At 42.7% G+C, this 19,112-nt stretch overlaps 1 protein-coding gene across 4 annotated transcripts in view; it reads right to left on the minus strand.

The window, feature by feature from the left end:
- The window catches only part of col22a1 (collagen, type XXII, alpha 1), a 46,437-nt gene that overhangs the window by 23,527 nt on the left and 3,798 nt on the right, over positions 1-19,112 (minus strand). For 2 of the 4 annotated variants that reach the window (XM_035635044.2, XM_035635043.2), the window contains 17 exons: positions 15,191-15,271; positions 10,178-10,289; positions 9,573-9,696; positions 9,030-9,305; positions 8,770-8,850; positions 7,803-7,919; positions 7,653-7,697; positions 7,475-7,537; positions 7,204-7,242; positions 5,606-5,659; positions 5,442-5,495; positions 5,290-5,343; positions 3,700-3,753; positions 3,553-3,597; positions 1,617-1,670; positions 1,454-1,507; positions 903-938 (listed from right to left, as the gene is read on the minus strand). In XM_035635044.2, the coding sequence (XP_035490937.2) occupies positions 903-938; positions 1,454-1,507; positions 1,617-1,670; positions 3,553-3,597; positions 3,700-3,753; positions 5,290-5,343; positions 5,442-5,495; positions 5,606-5,659; positions 7,204-7,242; positions 7,475-7,537; positions 7,653-7,697; positions 7,803-7,919; positions 8,770-8,850; positions 9,030-9,305; positions 9,573-9,696; positions 10,178-10,289; positions 15,191-15,271 (1,343 nt within the window). The remainder of the gene's footprint in view (positions 1-902; positions 939-1,453; positions 1,508-1,616; positions 1,671-3,552; positions 3,598-3,699; positions 3,754-5,289; positions 5,344-5,441; positions 5,496-5,605; positions 5,660-7,203; positions 7,243-7,474; positions 7,538-7,652; positions 7,698-7,802; positions 7,920-8,769; positions 8,851-9,029; positions 9,306-9,572; positions 9,697-10,177; positions 10,290-15,190; positions 15,272-19,112) is intronic. The other 2 variants (XM_035635045.2, XM_035635046.2) reach the window with 2 other exon arrangements.

Here is a 19,112-nt window from a genome sequence, read left to right on the forward strand (position 1 = left end):
TATTGGCAGGCAGGCAAAAGGAAACCAAACTCAGGCAGTGACATAGGCAAAAACTACGGAACATGGACAAATACCTAAACCATGCATGAGGCAAAAGCAGCAAGCAAGAACAACAACAAAACACATAAACTGACGAAGAAAACTGGGGAGAACATGGACGAAATTCATATGGGAGGGAGAGATTATTGGGCACGGGTGAAACAAATAAGCGTGTGACAGGCAATCTGACAAAGACAGGAAGTGATGTGAATAAGTGACACACAATGTGAGTCACTTCAAAGTAAAACAGGAAATAACAGGAGTTTTTAATAAGTCTTTATGGGGCAGATCCTAACTAATATGTGATCAAAAAAATACCATGGCTGCATGTAGATGAATAAAATATGATGAATAAATAAACTAAATAAACTATAAAAGGAAAATATGTTCTTCTGTTCTTGATAGAGCTGTTACAAAAATGACTATTTTCATAACATACTAACTATTTTTTGGGAGTAAAAATATGGCTAACATGATTATTGTTTGATCTCATCAAATAAAGCCAAAACCATTTATAAAAGTCAAGCATCAACACCCTCATATTTTAGAATCTGGAACCTCTGTCATCCTGCTTTAAAAAGTTAATAAACGATTGATCGCTAATTGTCATAATTGTCGGGGATTAGTTTTCCATCAATTTACTCTAATCAATCAATTAATCAACCAATTCTGTAAGCTTTACTTCACAAACTGCTACGAAGGCTCTCTGTGATTTAGCTTCCTCTGCTGCTGGAGAACATTGTCCCTCCATCTGTTTTCTAGCTCCTTCACACGACTATGCTCGGCATCATTCATCATTAAACAGGTCTGTAATTCAATAGAATATCATTACTTTATCCCGTTGCTTTGTTTTTGACACTTACCACATCCCCAGGCAATCCAGGAAGGCCCCGATCCCCCTGTGACAGAAGGACGAAAACCCCTTCATTAGAATCGAGGGACTTTCAAAGTCCCTGCAGGCCGTATAGTAATGATATGGCAACGGCTATAATTTATGAGATGACGCGTGTTAAAGCGTGTACTTATTTGAGGCCCCGTGGAAAGTGAAATTTTGTGAGTTAAGCACCGTGGCAATTCCTCGTGCCTGTGCGTGGATTCCTCTGAATGCATATTGGGTGTGGTATGAGCGTGTGTGCGCGACTGGGAGAATAATCAAAGTCGGTAATTACAGACAGACCAATGAACTCTGCGTTTTATTTCCTCAGACAAATGAGTGGGCCGACTTTGATGGTGCGCAGAGGAGACTGAGGAATGTCTGGAGGGCACAGACCGCAGCCTGGGAAACTGATGATACCTCTTTAAAATGATTTATATCAGCGCATCTTAAAAACACTATACTTAATGCAATATCATCTTTTAATAGTTTCTAATCAAGTGAGCAGTGTTTTGCATACGGGGGGGTAGGGGCACATACCTGTACGCCTTTAATTCCAATGGGCCCTGGTGCACCGGCAAATCCTCTCAAACCCTAATCCATATTGAGCAAAAAGGTCGTTAATGCAAAGGTGACTCGGTTAAATGTGCCACAGACTGTGTGTTTGTGACTACCAGCAGCTTTGCAGAGAATCACCACTCACGTCTTTCCCAGGAAAACCAGGTTTTCCAGGTAATCCGTCCAAACCCGCCTGGCCCTGAAAGGGAAACAGGGGTTCAAGAAAACCAGTGTGAAGTCTTTTTTTAACAGTACGTTTCAATAAGACAGTTTCCACTGCAGTTCTTATCGATGCACCACCGCAGGCAATTGTAAAGACTTTTATTTTTTTATATACAGTAGAACTGAAAATGTGAATGAAAACAGAAGGATGATGGTGCACTTAGATAAGGTTTACATTATAATCTATACTATATACATACATGTTGATGCTGTACTGAAATGAAGTGATCTATAAGGTCATGAAAACCTTTGCATTTACTCGTCCAAACACTCAATGTGTTATTATATATTTAAATAAATAAATATGAATAAAAAAGTCTGCTTACAGGGATTGATGTACTCTATGTAACATATCCACTTTGCTTAGAACAATTACAATTTTTACATAGTTAGCATGTGCAGATGAAGACAAGGAGCATAGTCTCCAGTCTCCAGGCACAGCAGGTATGTTGTTCATACATGATCATGAGCACTATTTTAGTTTTGAATGTGAACGTGGTTTGATAACTGGCACGATGCTGGGAATGACATCTATTTTGCAGAGATTTGGTGCTAAATAAAAAATCAGGGAGCATTCATCCTCTGGGCAACACATCTGTACAAAATGTCATGCCAATCCATCCAGCTGTATGGATGGATTGGCATCCATGTGGCATTGGCACAGTGTGGAAATTAGTGGACCGACGTGGCGACATTGCCGTCCCTTTACCTCCTGGCAGAACAGATACTTAGGAAGTGGACAACAAGACGCTGGATAACCCTAAAGCACATCTATGGCTTTTCCATTAGCGAACGTTACCCTGACTTGCACCCCAGGTGCCTCCTCCCCTGACCCACCTATCCCCTTTATCGCAAATGCTTATTCCAGCTATTGCCTGCAGGAAATCGCTTACCGACAGACTGACCGGCTGACAGACAGCTCCGCACCTGGCATCGGCATGTTTGAATGGAGCCACAGTGTGCCTCGAGCCTGCTGCACATCCCAGTGCCATGTGGCAAAGAGATCACTGCAGTGATTAAATGTTGACTGCTTCGTACAAACTGCTTGTTGAAGTGGTTTAAAATTCGAGCCGATGTCTCCGCGCGACACAGACGTAGTTCTTACAACTGCCTCTCATATCTCCCTGTGGTGCTTCCTCGACCCGTTTGTCGTAGTGCCGATGAATTCGTGATCACCAAAACAACTTGACTTCAGTGGGAGGCCACTGTTGACGTCGTGAGATAACCTTTCACTGACTTCATTGGCAGTCTAGAGACCGAGTCCGCACGCCGACGTCACTCTGATGGCGATAGAAGGAAGGGGTCGGCAGCTCGAAAGGAAACTTCAGACGTCAACGCAGCTCTGCCTGGCCTGAACGAGGTGCGTTATAGCCGAACGCCCCCACAGAGTCCGACAGGACGTGTGGAGAGTGGCTCAAGGAAGCCACATCTGTTTGTACAATTACGCCCCTCATTTCTCAGGTCCTCTGAGAAGAACGCTCTCTCTGTCTCTCGCTCCCTCTAAGAATTTAACCCTGTCATTAAGATTTGCGGTATGAACTCCATTCTGTGCAGGTTCAACCTGACATTACTGTTCAAATCCCAAGACACGGCGCGAAAACACGAACAGGGAAGGTAACCGACTAACCCTCCTGTCCCTCAGCAACTACCATTTCGATCAAGTGGCCTCACACAGGATGCTGAACGAAGACTGTGTGTGTTGCAAGTGAATATGTTTGGTCAACACTTTTATTCTTAGTCGTAGAAAGCAGCTACCAAGTAAGAATGTGTTACGTGGAATATGAATCATGGAGATTTGTTCACACAAATGCCTCATTTAGTTTCTATAAATTAATTGGAGCTGTCACAGCATTATTTACCCCTGCTCCTGGAGTTCCTTTTTCACCCTTTATGCCTGATTCACCCTGCAACAAAACACAAAAACATGATATTGTAACTTAAAACACGATATTATCACTTATCACTGAACTGATCGTTTAGGTGAAACCAATTCAGACTGCACTCACAGTGACACCTTTTGGTCCAGGTGAGCCAGGAATCCCCGCCTCTCCTTGAATTCCCTGTATGATACAAATTCAAAAAGATTACGAGTGTAAGATGAAAAAGACAAACATTATTTTGGTGTGAGTTATTGACTTGGCACTTTCCAAAAGTGTCACTGATGCTGACTCCACAATATACATTAGGCCAACTGGGGACTGCTGAGTCAGAGCTGGATCGATGGAAGACATTCAACTGGGCAACTAAGAAACCTGAAACCCCAAAAAGGAAACTGCAGCTGTCAGTGATGAGTCCCCCCCCCCTCATGAGAGAAACTTGAACTTCGACCTCTGACCTCACTTTCATTCTTTTATTTTTCCATGCAAAGAAATACATGTAACTTTGTAATATTAATCTGCAAGGTGTATTTCTTTTCGATCACCACTCTTTTTTCATGTGAGGTATTGTCTAGAGAGTCCCCTCCTCTGACCCCCAGCAACTTTCAATTTCATTTACACAACCAAACCCATTTGACACTGTAAACTGTCATTATCATATTTTCAGTATCACTGAAAACCTCTGTTTCCTTTATGTTCTTGCTCAGATTAATCACGATTGGGAAAATTATGCTTTAATGTGTAGAAATTGTACCTTTGCTAGTTCGATTATGATGGCCATGTCTTCAGGAAAAGACAATTCTATTACTGTGCAATTCATACTTCTGCGAGAGCTCCACAGTTAAATACCTCCTCTAAGTCTGCTGCTGTTTGCCATGATCATTCAATAATATATTGTAAAGAATAATGGATTCCATTATTTGCCTTTTTCACAAAAGACATTGTCACGATAGACAAATCAGTGGTATGAACAACAATTGAACGACGGCTGGATTCCATTTGGCTCACTTGTCATGGTGCCCTGGCTTTACCGGGACACTTGAACTGAGCAAAGCCATTGCTAAGGTTGTCGGGAGCACCTGTGCTTCTTCTGCTTTAGCTGCCAAGGGCCAAATACACTATGATAAGAAGGTCAACACCACCCTAAGAATTTTAGTTTTAGTATTTTTTTAAACAGTGGATTCATCAGAAATGCTATCCCCAGTCTTTTTGTCACTGTGCAAGGATTATAGTCTTTTTATTGGGGTATAATATTCTTGTTTATATGGTTCTTGTTGTCTTTCACATAGGCTAAAGGTCCTCTCTAACCTCTGCCATGCAGAGGATTTAGTATTCCCTGCATTGTATCAAAACCGGGCAACCAATTCCTCCACTCCTGAGTTGGTCAGCCTGTCACAGTCCCTTGGCCGACCCCCAACCAGCTAGCCAGCACCCCCTCCTCGCTCTTTCACCAGCTGCTGCTGCTTCATCCGTGGGGAAAGTCAACTAAACTGCCCCCTCCTTTTTTTTCACGAGAAATCAATAACAGGCTGAGAGGTAATCGTCCAGAAAAACCTATTCCCACTTCACAAAACGATTGTGCCCCAGTGCCAATACCACAATGTCCTTTTCTTTATTTTTCCCCCACATCAAAATTATTTTAAAACTGTATAAATGCGCCAAATGCATAAACACTGGTTCGCGAATGGATATAAAACTGGAAAAAACACTTTCACGCACCTTTAGTCCAGCTAGACCTGGTCGCCCTGGATCACCAGCCAGTCCTGCTTCGCCCTATTTATGAGATACACATACCGATGAAAACAACATTTGGACATTTCCAAATCCAAATTCTCCCGACTGTAATATATCAAAACAACTGCATTTCTTACTTTGTCTCCTTGATCCCCGGGTAAGCCATCAATACCTGGCACACCACCAAGTCCCTGTCAAACATGTGGAAAAACACATAATTAATACAAATATGTGTACATGAAGGTCCATAATACAGAAAAAAGCCCAAATCCGCCACAAGTCCAGGTTCACGATGTCACACCTTCTCTCCTTTTTGTCCAGCAGCACCTGTCAACCCTATGCTGCCTGTATCACCCTGTAAATGAAAGGCAAATTTTTACTTTGACCGTTCTATAGTGTACACGCATGCACGATGGCCGGTCGTACAGGCAGCAGGCAATCAACCTGGTAGCATAGCAGGACATGGATCAGTACACGGAGGGCTGGAGGATTAAATGTTAGAACAAAGAACAAATGTTAGAGGTGAATGAATGACTTTGATTAATCCAACAATGGGAGAGAACATTTATTTGGACGAAAAGGTTAGAATTTCACACAAAACGGAAAGAGTTAAGTCAAGACAGTACACAGACAAACACGTTGGAAGGCCTTTGAGTAAAGGCTTGGGAGCCGGTCAAATCTTTTACCAAGACCCACTAAAGTCTGGTCACACGTCCAACCTGCGACTCAAGGAACAATGGATTTCAATTGTCCTCGCTGTTATGGACTTTTGGTTCTGCACACCGATGTCATATTCTGTGCCAAGGAATCCCTCGGAATTCGAGAGCTGGACCGAGTGAGAAGTAATGGCTGTTAAATTACACAGTGCCACGAGGTCTTGCCCACCGCAAGACTTCCCTCTGCTTTAACCACTTTACAAGTCATAGAAGGTTGCCCTTTAATTATTTCAGCTTATATCACTTTAACACACGTCATTTCTTTCATCACAGAGATTAGGGGAAGGGCCATGGGTCTGCTATGCCCCGTAACGCAAAAGAAGACACTGTCTTTAACAATACTGCCACACATGGAATTGCCTGTTCAAGTCCATTAAACATGCAATTAGAAGGAATCAAAGTAGGAAGGATTTATTTTGGTGGCCATTTTTAACCGCTGCTTAAAGTGGAGCTTACGTCACGTTTTGGCATCAGGTTCAGAAAAGTTTACAACAAATTGCAGCCTTCTCTGGGAAAAAGTGAAGACAGATGCTCGTGCAAAGAGTAAGAAATGGGGGAAAACAACAGGAATGCTTTGCATTAAAGTGTGATCTTGTGCAGTTTTATCAAACCAACCAGTTTGTGTGATATTTACTTGTGTGATCCGGAATAATTTACAGGTGCGTTCTCCGAGCGACAACCCAAAAAGGACATAACACAAGTGAGAAGACTTGTCCCGTCTTCCAGACCTCTTGTGACCCTTTTAAGTGTCCCTCTCAGGACAGCTCGAATGATGCATGTGTCATTTTGTCTCCAGGAATAAATTATACTCTGACTCCCAGCTGGCACTGCTGGGCAGCAGAGACACTGTGCTTTGGACCGACGTGGGCGTCTGCGAAGGGCCTGCCCTCTGTGCTACACATCCTCTGTGGTAACCTGACCTGTAATTCTGACAATAACAGCTGCGCAAGCACTTTCCTAGCCACTCCCAGACTGAAAATAGGTAAAATGTGTAATAAGATAAATAGATAAAGAGTTTAAAATAAAGAACAAAAGAAGGCAAAGAAACCACATATTTGTCAGGGGGAAATTACAATGTATTGTCCAAGATACATGCATACATGCATATAAAATATGCACACAGACAAACATGTAGTTAAGCTAATGATACTCATGCAGCATCAAGGTGCACAGTTGTACTTACCTTCTCACCTCTGCCACCTTTGACAGAGATTACTCTGCCCTGCAAATAATTCATCGACAAGGATCAATTATTATCGAGGCGTGGGAAAAAGCAGAATAGCTGGAAGGCATGCAATCTGAAACTTGGAGTGCATCTAAAAATATGCAGTGTCTACCAGCGATCACAGCACTTAAGCTGAAACTCAACCAATTATCTGTTAGCTTATTAACTATTATCTGTCCATGAAAAGGAAAATGACAAGTGCAAATATGCACAGTGGAGGTTTTCATACAGTTTCTCCTTTTTCTCCTCTGGTGCCCGGCGGTCCGATGGCACCCACAGGGCCAGAGTCACCCTGAAAACGTAGGCATGTTCACACAATGGAAAAGTGTGACAAACAACTCTGGAGCATTATGAAACTGCAACCACACAGACACAAACTAGTACTTAAAGGCAGTTTGGTAGATGACCTTTTCACCCTTGGGACCAGCGACGCCAGGTTCACCGATCTCTCCCTGTGAGGAATGGAAATACAAACGTCTGTCGAAAGCCGTTTAAAAAAAAAGGATTCCCACGCATCTGTGGATATAAGGGACAGGAGTAAAGTCAGGTGGCTGTACCTTCTCTCCCTCGGAGCAGGAGCAGTTGACTTGAGGGCCTCTTTTTTGTTCCACAACAGTAGGTGTCGGAGCGGGGATCTCCACGGGGGGAGCCTCGGTCACCACTTTCTTAGGGCACTGAAAAGATGATATTTCAGCCAACAGTGATCATCAAACCAAGAGGTGGCAGGAGGATGAGATGGCGATTTAAAAAATGATACATTTCTTTCAGGTGGTCACATATTCAACGGTGGCATTGTTCGCCAAGGCTGGTTAGCCAAGGCTGCCACCATTGTTAGGGGAGTTACCTCTACATGCTGTTACATCTTGGCTAACAATGGTTGCCACCATCTTTGCCTCATTCTCTTACAATGAGGTTGCTAGCCATTAAACTCCAGACACATTTTCAAAACATGTTGAACCATACCTTCTGGTATAGTGGCTTTTACAGTTGATTTAGCTAAGTAGTTTAGTTTTTGTGTGAAGCTATTTCGCTAGCACCTAACACTGTTGTGGGCACAGTTGACTGGCGTTGCAGTAGTAGTAGTCTGTAATATTGTCTTGGTTTTCTGCTACTTTTCAAAATTAGCTTGTTGACATGTTGGCTACAGTAAGGTAAACCAAAAACTGTCTATGCTTACTTATCTGAGTGTTTTCAAGCTCAAAATTAGTATTTTAAATTAGAGACCATCTAGGGATAACAAAAAGATAGTTGCCTCTGTGATGGGAACCTGCAATTAGAAACAAATGTCCTTGTGAGACTACAACTTTCACTTTGAACCAATTCTTATTTTCAAGTATCTCTCTTTTGTAATCTACATAATTACTATACATTAGGCTACTATATTTGTAGACAACCAACTCGTTAATGAATCTCCATTGTGGAGCCGGATACGAGGAGATTTGCGACTCTGCAGCTTCTAAAATACATGGTTTCACGTTCGTGGGAAACGGTACAAGCAGTGGGTCTACAGCCTATAGTACTCACGGGTCCATTGGGCAGATCACAGCAGGTTTCCAGCTCTGCATGCTTGGAATCACAGTAAATCATCATCCTTTGGAGGTCAAACTGCACAGACACAGAGAATTGATGAACAGATCAACCTCAAGAAAATCACACAATACAATATCTCCAAAGTGGGCTATATGGGGAAACTGATAATGCACTACTACCTCCCATAATGCTTAATTATACTACAGTACTCTTGTGCATTTAATTATTTAAAAAAATTGCAGGTGAAGACTCACATCAATCGGCACGCTGTCGTACAGCCTCTTCCCAATCACTGTCTTCCCCTGGATATCAATGTCCTCCCTGTCTTCAATGGTCAGAGTCTGGATGTGTTTGCAGTCCAGGTAAAGAGACACAGACTTGGCCTCCACGCTCAGGGCAATCTTGTGCCAGCTGCGATCAAATAGGTTGTCAACCTCGGGGTTCTTGAACACGGCCCTGACGGCATCTTTTGTCAGCCCGACGGCGTTGTACTCCACCGCCTTGTTCTCACCGTCGAGACGGATGGACACCTGACAAGTCAGAGGCAGGGTAACGTTAACAATAGGATCTGGGAAATACAGGCAGTCAAGTGCAGACATACTGTAGAGAATCACAGAGGTTTTAAACCTGGTGGATTATGAAAGTAAATGATGAAGCCAATTCAAGTCACAAGAATTTTTTAAATCTTTAATCATCAATTTTAGATATGGGACAGAAGAATGAGTCCTATTTAAAGTATTACAGTACTGAAGTTAGTATTAAACACATTTATTGCTTTTTACATTTGGCTGACCCACCTGTGGGATTCCATATTTGTCAAAAACTTGCCAGAGGTACCAGTCCTCTCGTCTTGAGGTTTTCCTAAATTTGAATGTTGTCACAAAGGCATATTCATCTGGTAGTCCTTGAGGAAACACGTCCCTGTGAAATAAAAAAAAAACAACGTTGTCGCTCACATAACCTGTGCTTTATCTTATTCTGCATGTAAAATGTGATAAACACAGAGTTATAGTGACCCCTTGACGCTTTTTAGATATATACAGATAGTAAATGATGGATGGATAGATAATGTACAAACCCAAAATCAAACACAATGTCAAAGTCTTACTAACAACCACTTTGTTTAATAGCAGTTTCCTTAACAACACATTATCCGGTTTACGTTACAATTTATATTTGACATTTTAGATTATTCCCAACACCATATTGTTCCATATTTCAAATATTTCAGGGTATTTTGAGATATACATTTTTTGGGAAATACAGAAATCAGCTATGTATGACCCTAAGTCTAGTTCAATATTATTAGGTATGGCCGACCGTGTCTTAAGACGTATGTTCACAGGTATGTGGAAGAGAATGTGCAGTGTTTTGTATACAGTTTACCTGGAAGGTCACTTACTCTGTTTGCTGTACAATGGGCATGGTGCCAAGGCGGACGTAGGAACTCTGGCCTTCATCTTCTCTGGTTCCCAGAATATCTCTCACATTGAAGTATTCCATCAGGTCAAATCCTGCAGCAGCACAGTAAAATAGCCTAGTTGGACTCCAGACAGCTTCTTACACACACTCACACACACAGTAAATAAGCACACCAGGCCCCTTGAGTCACGAGGTTGACTTGTGGTTTCGTCAGATTTCTCAGGGTACACTGATGTTTAATTGGGTCAGTCCCACCACACCCTGCAGCCACAGTGTTTGTGGCTTTCTGGGGAGAAATTTGACTCGAACTTTTTACTGAATAGCTGGAAAACAGAGCCACTTGTTGGCTGTTGAGCAGCTGTGAGATTTTCTGTCAAAGGAAAAAGACTAGTTGGCATCGCCGGAGAGGTCCTGGTGTGAGTCTGAGAGTGCGCACGTGCGTGCATTGCCGTTGCAGCATGCGATTTGAAGTGGCGTAACCACAGACCATATTTAGGTGGCGCGGAAGGGACACTCCCTTGTACAACAAACAAGTGCAGTAGCCATGGCAATGCCAGTCTGCTGGCAGCACAAATGCTGCCAGTTTGTCCAGCAGATCTCACTGAAAGCTGGTGGTTATGTTGTGTGGACCCGTCTTAAAGCCGACTGTGCCATTAGTGAGTCAACAGGATGACGACAGCCTCGACATTTTTTCCTTCAAGGCTTTACTTATGCGGCAAAATCTATGAAATGTAAGTTTTCCAGTGGGAATATTTACACCCAAGTGCACTAATCTTGACAGGAGGAAGCTCAAACATTGAGCTGGTAACATGAGAGTCTGGCAAAAGCTTGGAGGATGTCATTGGAAATAGCCTTAGAAACAGGTGGAAAGACACACAGGCTGCCCCCTGTGCTATTAGCAACAGCGTAAAAAATAACAAGCGCCGCCATAACCGACCGAATATCCGAGGGGATCAGCGCCCCACCACAGCCACTTGCTCTGTCAGTGAAGGCCCCTGCGTGTCTCGGATGTGGGGTTTGGGATAACGTATGACTGTGTGCTCAGATGACTTTTTAAATACACCACAGGGTGGAGAGTTTCCCCCGTGTGGTTCGTACACGAGGAAGACCTCTCCTCATAGACAATCCATTCATTTTGGATGCCATTTATTCACTTTTAACCTGTGAGTTACCTCCACTGCTCAGTAGATGGCGCTGTCTCTTCTGTGGCTTAAATACTGAAGTGTCGTTTTTTTCATCATTGGTCTTGTCAGTTTTGGGGTGATGGTTGCTATCAATTCAGTATCAGCTTATATGCTTGATCTCGATAATTCAGTCAACTTCACACACAATATTTGTTAAGCCAAAAGTTTGGTTGAAAATAGTTTTGTTTTATTAGGACACTTCACGGAATCTTGCAACTGCCTTTAGTTTTCCATTCTTGTATGTCTGTCTGTAGTCTGCTCTTGCTGTCTGTAATTTGTGTTGACTTTTGTTGCTGTAAATGTAAAATTGTTCTCAGGCCTCTCTTGAAAAAGAGATTTTTAGTTTCTTAGTTTGCCTGATTAAATAAAGATGAAATAACATAACAGTTAAGCAGGTGAAAAAAGTCAAGCAACTGAGCCACTGCTTCAGCCCTGTCTCTTGACCACTGGTGATGGCATACAAAAGTCAAGTCTCACTGGTTATCAGTCCGTCTGAAGGGGTTGCTCGAGGAAGCCACGCAGCTGTGAGTTCTGCTGGCCCGCCACCGTGCTCGCACTGTGCACATTTGCTCACCGCGCCGTTTCTGTGGCTGTATAACGGGCCATCTGAACGCAGAGCTGTAATTTGGACTGGCAGCGGATAGTGTATAATCAACGACAAAAAAAAAAAAAAAAGGTTATTTTGGACAGCCAGAAGCGACCAATGGGGGTGATCTGCGGGAAGAGCCAGATGAGTTCGCCGACTGGGAAAGGCCAAACGCAACACGCGCTGCATTCTTTTAATCAGAGCAGATGGCAACATTTGTGCGGTAGATAGTGAGCACAGAGTCCACAAAGACACTCGGCGGCCCCGGGGGGTCAGACGAGACAGACCGTGATAAATACAAGTCTGGCTGGAGCCCGCAGGTCTCTTGGCTGTCAAAATGCAATCAGCGGCAAATAGTCGAGACAGAACGTTGCACTCGCTCTGCACCAGCAAAGAGCACATTTGTTGTGTAATTATACGTGGGGAGGCTACAGGAGCTGCTGCCGTTAGGGACGATAAGTACTGTTTATCTAGAGCATCTCTATGTGCTAACCCACAAACTTAAAAAAAAAAAAAAAAGGAATAATCATATTTTACTCAAGCAAGTTTGACAATGTACAGTGTGTTTTAGAGCCAGGCCACAGCAAAAGACTTCCTGGAGTTTGGAAAACCCCGAACATCTCTGTCATGTCGGCAGCTTCAGAGCTCAGACCGCTGTTTGATAACATGTTGCCCTCAATGCAGGTTTGAGCACTTACAGTAGATCTGAATATGACATAACTGTCTGGGCTATAGGTGCAGAAGATCAATAATCAGCCTTATACTTTATTCTCATTGCGCCAACATCTAAATTCATAAGAATCCTCATGTATCCTAATGTCCTTAGTGATCTTATGATATGGCGTTAATTAAAGATTTAAAATAAATATAGTAACCAGAGGCACCATTTCATTTGTGGTGCAAATGTAAAAGAAATATAAATCAGCGCAGTATATTTATGGCGCATTCCACAAAAGAAACATTTTAGCATGTCATTTTCCAGTGGAACACGATTTGATAGATGATCCGACTCAGACAAACAAAACACCACCGATAGGATTTATTCCAGTGAGTTCCTCCGATGAAGAAAGCATCAGTGGGTTTCACTGATTTATCCAAAGTTTTGTTCCTTTTTCTTTTGCGGTTTAGGGAAAAAAAAACGTTTTAAAACAACGGCGTTTTTAGCACTTGCCCAGCGGAGAGGATGTGCTAATGTGTCCCGACAGAGGGAAGCCATGCTGTCATCTCTGATCAGAAGCACGCGCTCCTTTGCTCTGTACAGCCAAGTCACTAATGATTGGCTGTTTTTGACAAAGTGTCACTCTAACTTGTACAAATGGCTTTTGAAAATGTGAAAATTTGTGTCAAGCTTTCTCTCCAGTGGGGGCTGTGACGGTGACCCCTTGTTCGCAGACGTCACTGCGCCAGTCGAATGTGTGAAGGGTCAACATTTCCAAAAACACAACTTTCGCCACCCTGACATGTCTTTTCAACGTAGCACGAGCCCAAACAGTCATGCCTGTGCATCTGTTTTTTCTCTCAGCGTGATGGATGTGGGTGGGAGACAGACAGGAAGTCCGATCCCCCACAAGACACTCTTACAACAACATCCGACCCCTTTCGGATAAACGCTATTCAAGACTCCTGAGAAACCTTCGACACAGAGCGTGAAAAATCACAGCTGCAGTTTAAGAGCCATATCGGTGCTTTTCCTAGTTTGACCTCCTTGGAGGAATAGTTTGACATTTTCAGAAACACACGCATTTACTTTCTTGCTGGGAGTTACAGCGGGTGAGACAATTGGTCGACTCACCTCAGTATATTAAATGTAAAGCTATCACCAGCAGCCGGTTACCTTGTCATAACATAATAACTGTAAGCATGTAGAAACAGCTAGCGTCCAAGGTCCAAAGGCCAGTGGCGAGGATGTGCTAATGTGTCTCGACAGAGGGAAAACCATGCTGTCATCTCTGATCAGAAGCACACACTCCTCTACATTGTCAAAGTTTAAAAATTTATTTATTTCTACTTTGACAAGGTGTCACTAACTTGTGCAGCTTTTGAAAATTTGACACATTGTGTCAAGCTTTCTTTACAGTGGGGGCTACGACTATATATTGTGTCTCTATTGATTGAACTGCACAATATTGCGATTGCAATGGTGTCCTTGGTCCAAAGCAGAGGTGTGGCACAGTTTATTGTAGTGGGTATACTCAACCCTGGACAAGGAATGGCCCAGCCGCTTATTGAAGAAATATCAGGCCAGTAAAAATGTTATGGATTTTTTGGATGGTCCACCGACCCCCAACGCAGCACCCCATAACAACGCAGCACTCCATAAGTGCCACCACACTCGTTAACACGTAGCACATGCATTAACACATGGATCCTATGGGATGCCACCGTGTACCACTTTTTGCACGACAGAAAAAAAAAAGAACACACAGGGTGTAGTTTATGTAAGAATGTGATGCCCTACCATGCAAAACTTATTTTATTGCAGTGATAGTCTAACCAGTATTTGGCGTGAAAGTTATTTTTGCAAAACGATGACGTTATGTATCCTTGTGCACTCTTACTGTGGGTGGGTTAAGGAAATCCTGCAGCTTTTTATACTGGGCAAATGGTGTATACTGATGTATCACATAACCCACACGAGTGGTCCCAAGTTAAAAAAAAAACTGTAGGAATGGAACTTTATAAATCATGCCTTTCTGTAAAATCACACCTACTTCATATGTTGCTGCCCATTTTAAATGCATGTTGATTTAACTTTGACAGATATAAAGCAACTTGACTTTCAGTGTGATGGATTGCATGACTCAAACAAGTATGAAGGGTCTACCTATTTATTTTCATATCAAATGGAAGGAGGGCAGCCAGTGGCTGCCTGCAACTGTAGACAAAACACATCTATATTTCGAAAAAGGCTCAGTCATTTGGTTTCCAAAATGATTTGTTGTAATGTAAAGTGGGTAATTCAAATCTGACAGCATTTTTTTTTTGCAAATATATTGATTTTGCAATGTCGAAAAAAGACAGGGTGAAATTGCCAGAAGAGCAGCGTTCCAAGTCAGGAATAAAACCATTTCAGATAAAAATCCAGGCAAACATGTGAGTGACAACTAAAGGCTAAATCTCTGCATATAAAAAGAAAAGTACAAATGTAAAAAGTGGGAGTGTAGGAAATGCTTTGAAAAATAAAGAGCTGACTTCCGTGAGGAAAGCAGCAGTTTGCACATACCTGGAACCTCCTCTAGACCATAACTGGTGCTGTTGGGCTTGAAGCGATCAGGTTGAACCTTCATGTTTGGACACAGGACATCTGAGGAGAAAGGACAGTTGTTCAGTTAGGCACACACACTGTTTAATCACAATATGGCATGGGAACACAAGGTAGAGGACACCTCTATTGGTATTTTCCTGCAGGAAATCTAGTCACGTGTTGTTGACTCCTTACAAAAAAAGCAGTCGTTGTGACACTTTGTGAGGAGTCGGATGGATAGGGGGCAGAGAGTAGGATTGTTTGAGGAAGTGGTGATCTCACTGAAACACAGTCTCCGGACTGACATGCGATCTGAAGTGCACCAGTCCAGACGGACTGCCCTCCATCGCTCCTGCGTGATGTCTGGGAAGTGAAGTGTGCGTGGGTGGGTGGGTGAGTGCGAGGTGAGGTGAGGTGGTTGCTGGTGTAGGGGACACATCCAATGGCCCAAGAAGCAGTAACAGTTTTATGTTTCCACTCGCACATATTTTCGGTGATGGCGATGACAGTGAGAAAGGCAACACCAGTCAGGTTATGTTGTTATTGGCAGGAGGGATATTTTCTATTTGTGTCAAGATGCCAGATGCCAGCTTCACTACTTAAGAAAGCAGATATGGTTCCTGTCGAGTTTAATAGGTGTAAACATTGGTATAGCGATCATTGACATTCATTCAACCCTGGAGGTGGGGACATTTTTTGACTATGGCTCGCAGAGCGCCGGAAATTAACGCAAAAGTTCCGGAAACGTCTTCCTTCCTCCGCAGACCTCAGTGTCTGGCTTCCAGCAGAGATACATACTCTCTCTGGAAACAGTTCACAGCGAGGTACAGGCCAAGGATTCCAGGTTCTGTGGATTTTCTGGAGTAAAAGGGAGGCAGTTCCTGGAAAGACACATTTCTCTTGATTTATTTCTAACCTGGCTAATGTGGCTCTAAGGATGGAAACATTAGTTACTGAATCCATCCTCGTGTTGTGCATCTTCTTCAATACTCCAGATGTGGGCTTCTTTGTGTTTAGTACTAATAAGCAAATACTTGTAGGCTATGCACATGCTAAAGTAGGACGGTGAACATGGTAAATGTTCCATCTCCTACACATCAGCATGCTATCATGCAGACATTTAGTTCAAAGCAGTACTGGCCCCAAGTTCAGCCTCAGAGCAGCTAACGCACAAGCTTATACATTGGCCTACTATGTTAAAGAGTACGATATTGTCACTTTCACGTAACAAATCTATAATTTGATCATGAGATGTTTTAAACGGCCCTGTTAGCATTCTACGTTTCCACGCGTTAAGCATGCTGGCGGTAGCATTTAGCTGCTGCCGTAAAGCCTCACAGCTGCTCAAGTTATAGACTTGTAATTATTTTTTGAAGGTTGTTAGGGCACATAAACCAAACTCCCAATTACCTCTTTTATTGCGAGAAATCTCAGAGGCCAATATCAAGGAACCATGCAGATAAACCTCAAAATACCTGAGTGTTTATATTTGTGTAACAACACATGGCTGAGCTGACCTTTTAAAACTTCTGGGTAGGATTTTTTTTTTCACGTGAGAATAAACGTATAAACCTACATTAGATGGCGAGGGTGCGACAGAGCACAATGTCTCATCCCCAGTAAAGAACGCTGTCAATTTATTCGCTCTAAATGGAATTCCAGTTTCAGCGAGACATGCCAAATCACTATGACCTGCTTCTTCCTTGTGAATCAAACCTCCACGCCTATCGCGTGTGGCAATGGATGGATCAGGCATCAACGACAAATCAGTAGCCGGCCATCAGTTAGTAATCAACCTGCACAGAGGAACTTCTCATTAAACCTAATATTAGCCCAGCCATTTGTGTCCTGGCTGTCAGTCCTAAATATCAGCCAAAAATACCACAGGGACACACAACAACTTCCTCAATAGATCAAGTAGCCCAACTGCCAGACATCCACTGTTAAGCCTTCAATTTTCATTAATCACAGCAATGAAAAAATGATCACGTCAGAGAGGCTTTTAACCTGGGTGGTGTTTATATGGGGGACAGCTCTGTTGATGTGTCCCGTTTTTCTTTTCTTGCCCAATGGGAAAGATTCTAATTCTAAGTAATTCTACAAGTTTCCTCTCAGTTTCCAATGGTTTATTCTTAATTTCAGTTGTACACTCTGTCCTTGTTTGTCTCTGACTTCTGTTTGTTTAGCAGTGAGATTAAAGGAGGGTTTTTTTTCTTCCTTATGTCTTAAAATACTGATACTGGGAGATCTCAGACGGGATGGTTGGTTTATATTGTTTGTAAAAGCCCAGCTGTACCAAAAATTACCGTTCTGTGAATGAATGGAAGTGCGTCACCCTTCTTTTTAAAGACAGTGTTGTTACAGCTCTGAGACTTAGCATGCTAGATAGGGGAGCTAGTTCCCACGTACTTGCGGCCTTGAAACTATAATTTAGACATCCAGCTGAGAGTTAAAATGGAGACCGTGTAAAACCTTCATTTTGAAATAAATGTCTCAGACGAGTTCATGGTATCAGCAGAAGCTTGACAGACACAAATCTAACTACCATCATTCTAATTGGATAGAGATTGACACATTTTTAACTCAAATGATCACTTATTTCAAGTGCACTCTTGGTGTCGGACAAGGATTTTGTTATTAAAGTTGACTTGGGTCAGGTAAGGTTGAGTGTGTGACCTTATGCCTCCCTCAAATGTGCACAGGTATTTTTTAAAACTGCATATCTCCTCCGTCCTAAAAAAAGAAAAAGAATCTCCATCCACATGAAAAACAGCTGTCAAGCACTGACAAGAACATGGCAAAGTAACAGGCGGCGATACTCCAAACTGTGAAGCCACAATGGCCAATCGTGAGCCTGAAAAAAAATGTAATTAGCAGTTAGACTAAGAGCAATGACGTTGCAAGCCAAACGCTCCCAGCCTTACACGACAATACTGAAAACGGCTTTTCAGAGAAAAGCTTCACCCTGGACTTTGGAGTTTAACAAATGTCAGTGACCTAAAATAATGAAAGGGCCAAAATGCATAGATAGAAAGAGCTGGTGATCTCAAGTGCTGGTGATCTAACAGTTAGTGAGCCCACACGTGCGTTAATGAATCAGTGCAGGGCAGAATAAATAGACTTCTTATTTTAAAACGTGCAGATTAAAAGGTGAAAACATTCAACATGGACGCTGGAGCGGCTGCACTAGCCCCACTTGAAACATTAGATCTATAATTTTCGGGGTGAAAATAACTCACTTGCTCAGTGAGCCAGTTGCGCTGTGACCACTGATATACTTAGAGACTCACTCGTGGTGATTTGAGAGATTACGGAAAGAAAATACTGGACCTCGCTTTCGGTGTAAATTTAGCCTTTGGTCAGTTCTACAAACATGCTGTACGGAATGTTTCATAATTTATAACCTGCATTATTGGCTGGCAGTTTGAACAGCTCTAGAGTCAAAGAGCAAGGTCAAAGGTCAGCAGCTTTTCAAATGAATCTCCATGCTGCCCTTGCACCAATATCTCCCCACAAGATGATATGCTCTCAAAAAAGAATAAAGGCATTTTAGAGTCTGAAGCTACACCGTCTGCAATGGAAATCTCTCCCTTTACTGTACTTATGTCCTGACAACTCAGAGCCAGATTGAAGTGAGAGGTTGTCGAAGCTCTCATCAGTATGCTAAACCATGCAATCATGTCATTTCCGTTTTTGCATTTGCCGTTTGCGGCCAAAACTCATGGCATCCTTTCCTTCTCGTCTGGCTAAATTTAGGCAGGAATTTCAAGCGTTGGACTGTGAAGCATCCACCTTCTCCATGAAAGCACTTGTTCGCAGATACGCCGCCACTTCTTCAGCTGCTGGACAACATTAAACTGTTCTGGCCTTTTTGAAAAACTTTCTCAGCACACTTTGGGAA

The sequence above is a fragment of the Scophthalmus maximus genome, chromosome 5, assembly GCF_022379125.1.
Source record: "Scophthalmus maximus strain ysfricsl-2021 chromosome 5, ASM2237912v1, whole genome shotgun sequence".
In the NCBI taxonomy this organism is placed as follows: Eukaryota; Metazoa; Chordata; class Actinopteri; order Pleuronectiformes; family Scophthalmidae; genus Scophthalmus; species Scophthalmus maximus.